At 35.9% G+C, this 13,365-nt stretch overlaps 1 protein-coding gene across 1 annotated transcript; it reads left to right on the plus strand.

Annotated features, from left to right (window-relative positions):
* Nucleotides 1-27: 27 nt before the first annotated feature.
* On the plus strand, nucleotides 28-2,444 carry LOC133987526 (pancreatic progenitor cell differentiation and proliferation factor B-like). Its single transcript, XM_062426921.1, has 5 exons — nucleotides 28-192; nucleotides 1,335-1,438; nucleotides 1,613-1,690; nucleotides 1,796-1,883; nucleotides 1,989-2,444. Exons 2-5 carry the CDS (start codon nucleotides 1,384-1,386, stop codon nucleotides 2,137-2,139), a joined length of 372 nt encoding a protein of 123 aa, XP_062282905.1. The 5' UTR covers nucleotides 28-192; nucleotides 1,335-1,383; the 3' UTR covers nucleotides 2,140-2,444.
* Nucleotides 2,445-13,365: the final 10,921 nt, after the last annotated feature.

Consider the following 13,365-nt stretch of genomic DNA (forward strand, 5'->3'; position numbering starts at 1 on the left):
CAGCTGGTCCTATATAAGCTCGTGGTGAGTCTGCAGTGACTCAGACAGCAACAGCGTTGTGACCATAGGGGTCAAACATAGATATTGCATCCACAAATGGGCCACAGTAACAACTGACACCTCTTCTTACTTCAAGCCCTCTGCACCTTACAGCCGCATCAGGTGCCAACTACATCACCATCAACTTTAAAGGTGAGTACAAACTGTTACATTCAAGTTTTTTTTTTAACTGTTTAAACCTTTTATTTTGTGCATGTAAAAATGAACGAAATGTGACAGATATCACCCTCAAATTGTATAAGTGTGGTGTCCTTCTCTGCAGTGATTTCTCATATTTATCTCACAAGAATACAAAGGAAGTTTTGGCATAATTGTGCTAAAATGCTTCAGAAAATGTTCTTTAATAAGGAAATATGCCTTTTAAATGCACAGGTGTTTGCTTTATTTATCCTCTGCAAGGCCAAGCATGCAAATAGGCCCACACATACTTTTAATTAAGCAAATTAGTATGTATTTCTTCATGTGCACTGTATAATTGGTTCGTTAATGCATCAGCTGCTGCATCTATGTAGGCTATGATGTGCACACGTTTATTTGTCTGCACCTTGAAATCCCCCAAAGCCATCTGCTGCTCACCTGGAGTTAAGCTTTACAGCCTTCAACTGGTTCTCAGGCTCCAGGCTCTTTACTTTTAAGAGTCATGAATGCATTTTTCTGTGGTACAATCATTAAATGTAAATGTGCACACTTGTATTATTTTAATATTCAAGCTGTTTAATATTGAAGAAATTCTCAAAAAGGTTATTTTAGTTTCATGCACTTGAAATAGTTGGATATGGTTTCTTGGCTGACCGCATTCGTCCACTGATAACTACAAATGTCCTTTATGAGAAGGGCTGTGATGTTATTTTAACCAGACACCTCCATGTTCATGCAGCCAGCTCATGCAACACGCTATCAACTGGACATGTGGACATGCTCTCTCTCACGCACACACACACACACACACACAGTAGATGCACAACCTAGTTATTTGAGACATGGGAAACCAGGCTCTCGGAAGCAGCTGTGTACGATTTATCACTCTGCACTCACTCAGTGGAGGTCTGTGAACTGGGACGCACGCAGCAAAGATTCCTTGAAACGGGTCCAAAGTGACATGTAATGCTTTGCAGTGCGAGGGTAGCTTATCTGGCCTTGTGGCTCCACTTTATAGAGAAAAAGCAGGAGATATAAAATAAGATAAAACAGGAAATATAGCAGCAAATGTAACCGCATCATATTTTCATGTTATTTTCTAGCCTAATATCAACTTTGCTTCTGTGTCTCTCCAGGTTACCATTTTCCATCTTTTGAGCGGTTTTCCACCTAAGGTCGGAGAAAATGGCAGCAATTCCATCAAGTGGCTCCCTCATCGCCACCCATGATTACTACAGAAGTGAGTGAGACGTGGCCGATATGCATTCATATTGTGTATATATATACATATTCCACTGCTGGATTGAATCTATGCTTGTTTTTTTCATTGTTGCATTTCCTTCCTCTTGTGGAAGCCCTTTTTTTGTCTTTTATGAGATATCCACTGACAGGAAATGTTGTATCTTTCTTCCAGGGCGTATTGGGTCTACCTCTAGCAACAGCTCCTGTGGCAGTGCTGAGTACACAGGAGAGGTCATTCCACACCACCCAGGTATGAGAAATATTCAGCAGGTTTTTGAAATGTGAAAAAACTTGAAAGTCGTCTTGCACCAAACAGATTTCCATGTGTGACATAAATTTTTTTTGTTCTCAACAGGACTTCCAAGGCAGGACTCTGGCCACTGGTGGACCTCATTTTTCAATGCTAAACCGAACCAGCCCGGTGTGGAATCTGAAAGTCAAAAGTGAGTGTCGAGTGTTACATACGAGCATAATAAAGTCATCTGCTGTTACCCTTTTTTGATTTATTTTGCTCTGGGGGTTAAAACTGTGACGTCTTTGTGTTTCAGAAACAGAACCTACACAGTGGCCGACGGTCAGGTGACCTGCATCGCCAAGGAGATGGTTCTGAACAGGCGACTTAGTCTAAGCAATGAAAACGGAAAGTTTGAACCATCGACCTCTCCGCCAAAAACAACAACAACCCCTCCTTCCTCTTAACCTCGGCCCACCGACATCGCTTCACCTTCCTGCCACCCGTCCCCCTCCTCCCTTCGAACTTCCCTCACCCTCAACTTGCCATAATCAGCAATGAAGATGGAGATGATGAGGGTGTTTTTTTTTTTTTTAACTTTAACAAATTAAGTTTTGTTTTTCCTTTTTATTGCTTATGTATAGTTTATTTTTATTATGACCAAAACTTTAAAAAGAAAAAAAAAAAAAAACCTCAAGTATGTAAAAAGTTTTTTCATTTATTTCTTCATGTGACTTCACACTGTTAATAATAATAAAAAAAATTGCTTGGAGTTAGTACTTTGTTTGTGATTTATTGATTAATAACATTTAAAGTTGCCAAAAGAAACAGTTTGTGCATCACATTTTCATTTATTATTTAGGAAAACAATGTGACAGAATCTGTTTTGTGTTTTTAGCAAACCTCAAATCTCTACAACTAGATTTTTCCTCTCTTTATGTGACCCACACAGCAGAGCAGCTATTTTATAACTACAGAGGCAACCTACTTACCAATCGGATCTAAGCTGGTTAGCTCTGATATGATTAACAGCCATTCATGCAGTTGACACAGCTTACACAAGGCCTCACCTTAGTTTGAATGTAGGTCAGAAGCTTCTGGAAAATAGATTTAGGTTACATTCTTTATGTATAATATTTAAATGCTAAAATGTTGTGTTTATATGCTTGCATGAGCAGTTTTACAAATGATTCCTCCTATAGTGTGAAACATTTAATAAAATAAGGAGCATTTACTACTACTTTCTACTACTCTACTACTATTTTAACAAGTTCATCTCTCAGAGATCTAAAATGTCAGATTTCAAAGTGATTGACCTCTCAAATTTAAAAATACTTCTTGGACGGGACACAGGTCATATCTTGCTGCCCAATACGTATCAACATACCACAACCTAAGGGGCACTGGATGACCTAGACAAACACACACACACACACACACACACACATACACACACACACACACACACACACACACACACACGGGATATATTGTGTGTATATATACAGAAATGTACGATATATAATTAATATATCTCAGTCTTAATGTTATGTTAATGCTATTTTGTTTCATTGACTCCTGATGCTTTGGTAATTTTGTTGTTGTGACTTTAATACTAACAAAGTAAAAATCTGAATTTGAAAACAGCAGCCAAAGATAGATGAACCCCTGACACGTCTGCACAAACATTTCTGAAAAGATATCACTGGTCAGTTACCAGTTACTGGTAACACAGGCCTGTCCTAATAACCACACAGTATAAAAATAAAGTAGTCCACATGCTGCTATTGATGCTGCTGGATTTTCATTTCAATTATTTAACCATTTTAAAAGTCACAGCACCTGGTTGTAAAAGATTCAGTCTGTTCGGATTATAAAAGCTGCTAGAAGAGAGCTTTTAATGCTTCCCCTGCAATCTTTGTGTTATTCTTTATACATGTTGAGCTCATAGTTTTTGCGCTAACCACTTCAAAACTCAGCCATAAACTTTGAATCCTTGAATCCCAAAACTCTCATACAACCAATGCCTTATGAAACTTTAGCATATTAAGAATGCATTATGATTTTGGACCTGATAAATACCCTGATAACTGCAATGTCATGCATTACTGGTAACCAGTAGTAGCAGTGCTGATAGAGGGATCAATGTACTTGTTCTGAATTGACTTTTCTTTGAAGTAATATGGAGGGAACATTTTGCAATGACAACCAAGAATAGACTGAACAAAGTCTGGTTACAGTCCATTTCTGATGTAAGATAATCTTTTTGTTCAAACATCAATGTCAAACAGCTCCAGTGCTGGATGTGGAATATTTAGAGCAGCATACTAGGACAAACGTCTTGACATTTAAAGGACCAAAGACACCATTCATGTTTTCATACCTCCAAGCAACTCTACCTATTTAAATACTACACGGGTTGTCCAACCTGCCCTCCAAAGCTGCACTATTCCTGGCTGTGTATCAGTCAGACACTTGTGTCTAAAAATATCCTGTGATCCCAGGAAAGTACAACTACTCCCGTGTCACTTCACTGGCACGGGAGTCTCCAATCGTGTAGCTCTTCTTTTATTACTCAGGAGGGTATTCTGGGTTTATGTGTACAAAGTTTACAGACCATGAAGACCAGACACAGTGAAGGACAGATCCTTGGTATATTTATGTCAAAACAACACAGCTGCAGCGATCATAAGCTCACCAGTGGAAACAAACAACAACAGAAGTGACGACAGGTCCCCTAACCACCACTCTGATGCTGCAGAATCCTGCACAGAGTCAAGGGGTTTTATAGGAATTGATTACACTACAGTGCTCTTTGACATGGAAAGTAAAAAGTAGGATACTGAGGGCAAGAAAAAAGTATTTAAAGGCTAATGTGACCGACTGTAGTGAAAGATTTTCAACAGTAACTTCTCTATGAGATGAATAGTGATTGTCATTTAGAGAATAATAATAAAAAATATTGTAAAGGGTTCACTGTAAATCATCATACAGGAATGTAGTGGATTTAGCTCATCTTTTGCAAACAACTTAATATAATTATGCTTTATCAATTTTGAAACTTTTTATTTGTTTCTTTTTCAGTTATGCTTACAAACACGTGATCTGCGACACAACAGTGGAAATATCAGACTTAGCAAATTCTGAGTGCTATAAAGGGAAATGTAGCATGTCACAAACCCATATATAGTATACAAATAAACATCCAAGTAAATACATTTAAAGAAAGAAAGAAAGAAAGAAAGAAAGAAAGAAAGAAAGAAAGAAAGAAAGAAAGAAAGAAAGAAAGAAAGAAAGAAAGAAAGAAAGAAAGAAAGAAAGAAAGAAAGAAGAAAAATTGTCTTTTTGCATGCCAGTACCAAGACTTGAGAAAATAGGTGTCCTTATTTTGAACATTGTCCTCTGTCATCAAGCCCAGGTACATGGTCCGGGGGTCCCTGGGAACCTTATACCTTAGAATCTCTTCAAGGATCAGAGTAACCCCATCCCAAAATGTTTGTAATGTTGTACATGACCAGAAAACATGTGAATGATTGTTATTCATTCAATGCATTGTCTCCAGCATTGTTGCTGTGTACCTAATTGTTTATTTTTAATATGGAGTGTGATAAAGAAGAGGATTACGTTCTTCCATCCAAATTCATGCTTTATCAATTTTAAGTTATCAAACCTAAAATAGCTAGTCTTCAATTTCAGGTCATCTCACAACTTTTCTCTTACTTTAAATGATGAGTTGAATGAATGTGCTGCTGCGAGTTTCCACAACTTATTAAATTCAGTTTCTAAAGAAACATTATCAGCATATTATCAAACCCTCCGTTGTATGAGAGTTAAAATTCTCCAGAGATCCTTCTGTTGCTGTTTTCAGAAAACACACGTGATGGAAACTTGCCGCGTGTCTTTAATACATCCTGAGATGAGTCATGGTTGTTTCTTTTTATAGTACAAGAATGAAAACAATGCACACCATGACGTAGGTTAGTGATGAACTAAATTCCTACCTCTGTACACCAATAACTTAACATTACTAAGATCTTATATATTGTGTTGTTATTTCTAGATCAGTTCACTTCATTAAGTTGGTTTTACATTTCACGGCCCATGAAATGACTTTGAACTACAATAATTATTAAACTTAAAGGAGTAATGTGTAAGATTTAGTGGCATCTAACAGCGAGGTTGCAGATTGAAACAAACTGAGTACCCCTCCTCATCCTCTTCCAACCATGTAGGAGATAAAATCTAAGATAACATCATTTTCATGTTATTTTACACTAATAAAAACATTTGAATTATTATTAGATTCCATTTCTGCCACATCCGTGCCACTAGATGCCACTAAATTTGAGTTCAGTAATTTAATTTCATTATTTTATTTAAACTGATAATCAGTTGTTTTAAAAGAATAGTAAATGTCACAACTTGATGATTATTTGACCAATATAAAACTATCAAGGGTAAAATATACTAGTTTTGGTATACCTCAGGGAAGCTGTCTAGGACCATTATTATTTACCATTTTTTAAACAAATGATGTACAATTAATCTTAGATAACTCAGAAGGCAGTATATGCTGATGATTCAACAACATATATGGCAAAAATTGCTATTAAGGAACTAGAAAGTAAACTGAACAAAGAGTTACAATCAGTTACAGAATGGTAACAAATAAAGAGCTTTCACTTAATTTACTAACTTTACTCACATGTTAAGTTACATATAACAGTAAATGTGACTATTGAGAAAGTTCTCGATAAAATGTTGGATTATAAATTATTAGAAAAATACTGTAACATAAACTCAGGTATTCTCTCAATTCCACTTAAGTGATGCACAGTTGTAATAATTGTTATGTTGAGTTTATTTATAGATGTTCTTTAGACATATGAGGAATTTAGCAACGTTGTATTACTTATCTATGAAGTATTTAACCTTTTTTAGTAATTAATTTGGTGTATTTTTGTCTTTCAGATGGTTTTGTATGGTATCAGCTGAGGTTCTTTTGTGTTGGGATGTGATTTTAATGTCTGTTAATGTGCCGCTGGAAAAATAGCTTCTGTTTTAATGAAGCTAACAGAGACCCTAATAAATTAGATTAAATGTTATTAATTATTTTGTGAATGAAGTAAATTGCTGTTTCTTTGTGGATGCACCCTTAAAGAAATACATTATAAAATAAGTGCTGGGTCATACTGAGGTTTGGTTTTCATGATGTAGAGTTGAATGAAATGATTTGTGATGCTTATTGAAACTGGGCTCTTGGGTCAGAGTCTTTTTTTACAACCTGATCTGCTGTATGTAGCCTGTGTGGAAAATGCTGGCACGGCCACACGAGGCACTCATATATACGTCCACTGGCACAAAGATAAATGAGGAATCTGGGGCAAAAGCATCTGGCCCATCAGTCAGTGTTGCCGAGGAAACATCCCCGGACACAAAGTTGATACTGCACACACACAAGATAAGTGGAAAGATAAATTCTCAGTATAAGCAGACACATTGATTCAGTGTATAATTTAATGTTTGTCCTTTCATGGGTTCAAAAGGGTTCGTACCACAGATGTATGGGTTTGCAGGGGGTCGGGTGACATCCTGTTTTAGGACTATATTTGATCAGCAGCATGAGCTGAGAACGTGAAGCACTGAGCCTGTGTGAGTCCACGTGTCACCGAGGGGTCTTTCAGTGTCAACACAGAAAGTTACACGCTGTCAAAATCTCACCATGACAATTGTAACGCCATTGTTGGATAACTCAACAGGCCGCTGCTGGTTATTTGTGTTTCTATGAGTGAATCACATTTGAATCTGAACCGAAAGTTGAATCTGTATTAGTATGTTTATCACACATAGTGCAGGTGAAGATTTGTTTAAGTTCTGCGATGACTTTAGTTAATTTATTACCTTTGTCTTTGTTTCTGTTATACATTCGACAACCTGAAGTCATGTTTAAACATCTATAGAAGAGTAAATAATTAGCTTGTTAAACATAAGATAATTAAGTGTAAATACACATTAAATACATTTTTAAATGATTATTATATTCTGTATATTTGTGTGCAAATTATTGGACCCTTCATGGCTTCTTTTCTCTAAAAAAAAAAAAAAAAGCTTAAAAAGATGTTCTGAAGTGGTAAAATGTAAATTTACTTAAAGTTTTGTACCTATACAAATTTTAGATCTATTAATACCCACCAGAATAATATAAATTAGTTAAAATTAGCTACATCTTGACCAAAATGCATTCATGCATTCTTAATAATAATAATAATAATAATGATAATACAATGATATATATAATACACTCACAGGGGCCATTTTTCTGCCTATAGTTAATACATTTTTACATGAAATTACATGTTTTTACATTGTGGTATTACTCAAGTGAAGGATTTAAATATCATCCTATAAAATATGATACATTGTTTTATGCAGTGACTCAGCAGTTTGAGCAATTAATTCAAGCTTAATTGTTCAAATTAAGCTTGACCACCATTAAAATGTGCATACACATTAGTGCATCAGCAATAATCTAATAATCTAACATATATGATATTTAATAAATATATATATATATGATAAATATATATATATATATATATATATATATATATTGATAATTCAACATTAACAGGCACTGAGTTCTTTTAATAGTTTTTTCTGTAATCTGCATTTTTACAGGTTTTATCAAACAGTACTTGGAACTGTGTCAGAAACTGCATTAGTAGCAAAATAAAATCTGCAGAAAAACAAGATAATAATGAGGTCATTGCTGTGTTTTTGTCGTGTGAAAATATTGACTTTAGTCTGGTGGAACACAGCGTTCATTTTCACATGAGACTCTTGTTTGTGAAGCTGGATCTGAATCTTTGCCAGACATGTGCATGAGCAGCCAAACTGCTGTTCTGAAATCATAAACCATGTAAGATAAGTCCAGATGTAAGACTAGATGAGACTACATGAAACAAAAAAACTATGCTAAAAATATTAAAGATCATATATCAGGGTTTGTGCAATCAAGAAAAAAATACAAACAACAGCCTCACAATGATATATTAACACTGAATACTCACTTTAAAGGTAAATAATGTATGATATGTTCACAGAACTTGTAATGTTCTGTAATGTACATTTCTATTGTTTTTATAATTTTTCACTTTTTATCAGGTTTTATTCTTACAATAAAACTGTTCAATGTAAGTCTGACAGCTTGGTTCAGACTGAAATAACTAAACAACTATTTAATGGATTCAAAACCTCTTTGATGATCATCTGACTTATTATTGAGCAGATCAAAGTTTGCACCCATCTAGGAAAATATCTCAACATCTAGTGGGTGGATTGGCACCATCTATCTTTTACAGACATTAATGGTGTTTACTAATGACTCGATCTCCTGACTTCACCTCTAACATCACCCTGAGGTTCTGAGTGAAATGTCACAACAACTTCTGGATGAATTTTCATGATATTTGGATCAAATATCCCCTTCAAACATTAGCATGCTAATATGCTAAACTATGATAATGATGATAAACATTATACCTGCTAAAAATCTGTATTTTAGTATTGTGATAAGGCTGCAATTATCTTCATGGTCGATTACTCTGTCAATTTAATTATCAATCACTCTTATGGGTCTATAAAATATAAGGTATTAAAAAATGACTTCTATGTTTAGAATTAGCCTGAATCAAAGGTGAGGCCTTCGGATTCTTTATTTTGTACAAAGAGTCAACAAATATTTCCAGTTTGCTATCATATATGACTTATATGGCATTGAATCTTCACATCTGAGAAGATAAAAGCATCAAATCTTCTGCATGTGTTGCTTAAATAGTGACTACATTGATTATTTGCCTGTAAGAATAATCGCTTTAGAGTAATTTCTCAGAGAGCTGCTGTCACGGCTGCAGACTCTTTCAAACTAAACATTAATTCTAAGCAGGTTTGAAGATGTATTGTATGCTAGAAAAGTGACTAAATTAATTATACTCATAACAGTTGCATGCAAGAAGCTGCTGATTTTTGAGTGTGCTGTTGATGTTTACTATTCTCCCACAATGCAATGTGTTGATTTCTTGTAAATATAAAATATATTAGAATAGCATATTTTGTGTATACAATTAGTATGCAGTATTTTTTGGACACAGCTTTAGCCTTGTTAAATACATATTAATGTAATAACTTCAATAGCTCTTCCTGTTTGTGTGACCAGCAGCTTGTATTCCCACTGTCTGTCACCTCTGCACCTAGATGACTTTGCATCATCTCTCTCTGAGCTTTCTGTAACTCTGCTGCTCTCTTGTGGTGGAGGACCTTACACTCATCATTATACATTAAAGGACGAGTTCACAATTAAAACAACAGCCAGGAACCCAAATGAATATTGGAATGTGTTTTTCTTGCTGTAATCATTCCTCCTGACCATTAGAAGATACCTTTATAATGAACTTACAATATAAGTGATGGGGGAAAGAATCCAAAGTCCTTCTTCTGTGCATTTAAAAGTTTATCTGAAGCAAACATGAAGCTTCAGCCATCCAAATGAGTCAAATTAAGTAGATATCTTTCAACATTACAGTCTTTTTAGTGCCAAAGTCCCTCATTTTGTTTCTATACTTCCACTGCTGCTCAACAGGGAAAACAAAGAGGGAATTTGATGCTAAAAAGGCTGTAAATGTGGCAGATATCTGCATGAACCTATCCTTTAAATATGTGTAGGACTGTGTTTTGATCACTGTAATGTATAGTCGACAGAAAGAAGAACAAAAAAAGAAACCAGAGAGCGAAGTCTTAGTTTGATAGCTCATCGCACTATTTTATTGAATTTACTGACATCTCAGGAGAAGAGGAGAGCCTTGCAACTCTGCTGTTGGTAAACCACTGTTGTTGTTTTTTTCTTTTTTTACTTTTTTTTTTCCATAGCGTTGATGCAACACTGAAAAAGCGCTATTTCCAAACAAACACAGGTCCCTCATTAGTGATATGTAAGAGGCTGAGAGAATCTCACCTGGACAGTTTTGCATGAAACATACAAATGAAACAGGGTCAACCTTTTCTTTTGTCTTTTTGTAGTTCCACATATAATAATAAATATCCATACCTATAAACACTCCAAAAAAATCAAAATATTAAGTCACAGGTACTGGAAAAAGCTCCACTTTTAAATCACAATGATAAATGTACAAAACAATAGACATCTCATATAAATGTTAATGGTTTTTCGTTAGAGATTTAAATCTCGTTTCAGAAGAAATCAGTGGATAAAAACTAAACTTGGAGTTTCAGTATTTCCTGAGGTTTATGGGTTCCCCTTAAAAGGCCAGGAGAGGGGAATGGCTTTTATGTTACCGAGGAGATATTACAACAGGTCAAAGTGTACCTTTCAGGGCACCAGTCGGGTTAAGGACAAGGAGTTTTCCCTGACAACACGGCCGGGACGCTAAAATAATCTGAGCACTTACTGTAGTACAATAACTGTAGTATAATAACCCCGCCGCTTATCGCTAGGCCACAATAGTATTTTTAAAACAGTTGATTAAAGTCGTCTCGATCCTTTGATAAATCTTTGCTGGTCCACTTTGAGAAGTTGTGAAGCTCCCTTTTTTTTTTTTTTTTTTTAACTAACATGTCAAAATGCTGGAAGCCACCACAACGCCCAGCCGACCACAACCAGTTGTCACGGCACACTGTGACCACGTGACCCGAGAAGTCAAAGAGGTCACGTCCGATGCAATGAAACAACAAAAAGGAAAATATCTGGGCAAATGTACACAGATTAAGGGGGGAAGATAGGTGAGAAAAACAAAAATATATCTTGAAACATAATGCAAAAACCAAAAAAATGTATTCTGAAAAACTGTACATGTAAACATCACACTTTCACTGAGTCCAAAACCAGAGGGGAAAAATACAAAGCTTCACACAGGTATACAGTACGAGCCCCTGCACAGAGCTACAGTCTCTTATCAGTGCAGGAGAGGCAACAATTGAAATAATATAAATAACAATAGAAGACCACCACCAAATGATAAGTTAAAACAGGCAAGGGATAAAACCACTTTGATTTTCTTTTTTTTCTTTTTTTTAAACAGTGCTGTACCCACAGAAAAAAGAAAAAAGAAAAAAAATGTTGAAAACATCTTTTTTTTATCACTCTTTGTACAGCTATACAGTACATTTATCTGACCACTTTAGCAATCCACAAGCTACCAGGGCATTTTTAATCAACACCAATAGATTACATTTTCCAGTCAATACAAAGAGAAAAAATCCATTGGGCATTATTAGAAAAAAAAACAACAAAAAAAAACAACAAAAAAACAACAACAACATGACAACAAGTGGTTGTCATTGATCACAGTTAACTCCAGCACACCGAAAACGTTGCTCAGCGTAGACTTAAGACGTTTTACAAATCTGCAAGCAAATGGTTGGTTTTTTTTGGGAGGTAGGGACGAGGAGAGGGGGTATGTGTGAAAATGAGACGAGGATTAACATCACTGAGTAAGGATGTTTTTTTGTGTGTGTGTGTGTGACTGTTGCTATGGCTACAAACAGTAAACAAGGAGGTCAGAGGAGGAGGAGGAAGAGGAGGAGGAGACGAGGAAGACATGTGTGAGGACTCGTTCAGGTCCCACGTACATCTATGATTACGTCTGTTTGAACCCGGGTGGACCATGCCAAAAAAACGGATGAGTTCCACAAATAAACAAAAACAAAGAAAGGAGCCGCTTGCTATTTTTTAAAAGTCTCTGTTAAAAGTTAAAAGTCGTGTCAAACTGTCCCAAACTGTCTTACGATCCATCCGTAACAGGTTTTTTTTCTTCTTTTTTTTTTAAAACTGAAGCTGATATCCCAAATGAGGTAAAGACACACTCACATATCACTTGTGTTATCTTACCTTAATCCTGAGCTATAAAGTGCTTCCAAAACTTGCAATAGATAATAGAGTTTACACTTGAAAAATGTAAATGTAAATGCAGCCAGGAATAAAAATTTAAAAAAAGTAAAATGGTTCATATTATATTATATGGCGCGTTTGTAAATCCAACTCTAGACTGGCCTGGTAAAGTGGGATGAGCTGCAAAATGTATGAATGGCACTGAAGTAGAGTGATTCGTGATACATAACTGATAGATTTTTGATAAGATTTGTGATAAAATACAGAAATATATCTCTCTAGACTTTGAGACAAATCAATAAGGTGCGAGCCAGGTCGGCTGCTTGAAGAGTCATTGTCCTAGTTTGGAATGTTTTAGCCTATCTGAATTAAATCTTCACAGACTGATGTTGTACAAACAGGGTCACTTCACTTACACACACACACACACACACACACACACACACACACACACATCAGAAATATCTTAACAAACGTCAAATAAACAAAAGGATAAAGAAAACACACACACATACACACACACACACACACACACACACACACACACACACACTTAGACGACTGCGTTTGTGCTGAGTGACTCACCATCTGTTGTGAGAGTGTGCTCTAGATCTGGTTTGAGTACTCTGTGTGCCCTCAGACCACATACACACACACACACACACACACACACACACACACACACACACACACACACACACGCACACGCACCACACGCACACACACACATACACACCATAGCAGAAAGCTGGGAGAGTAAACTGTGATGCGATTACATCTTTTTCAAAGA

Source organism: Scomber scombrus, chromosome 10, assembly GCF_963691925.1.
Source record: "Scomber scombrus chromosome 10, fScoSco1.1, whole genome shotgun sequence".
Taxonomy (NCBI): domain Eukaryota; kingdom Metazoa; phylum Chordata; class Actinopteri; order Scombriformes; family Scombridae; genus Scomber; species Scomber scombrus.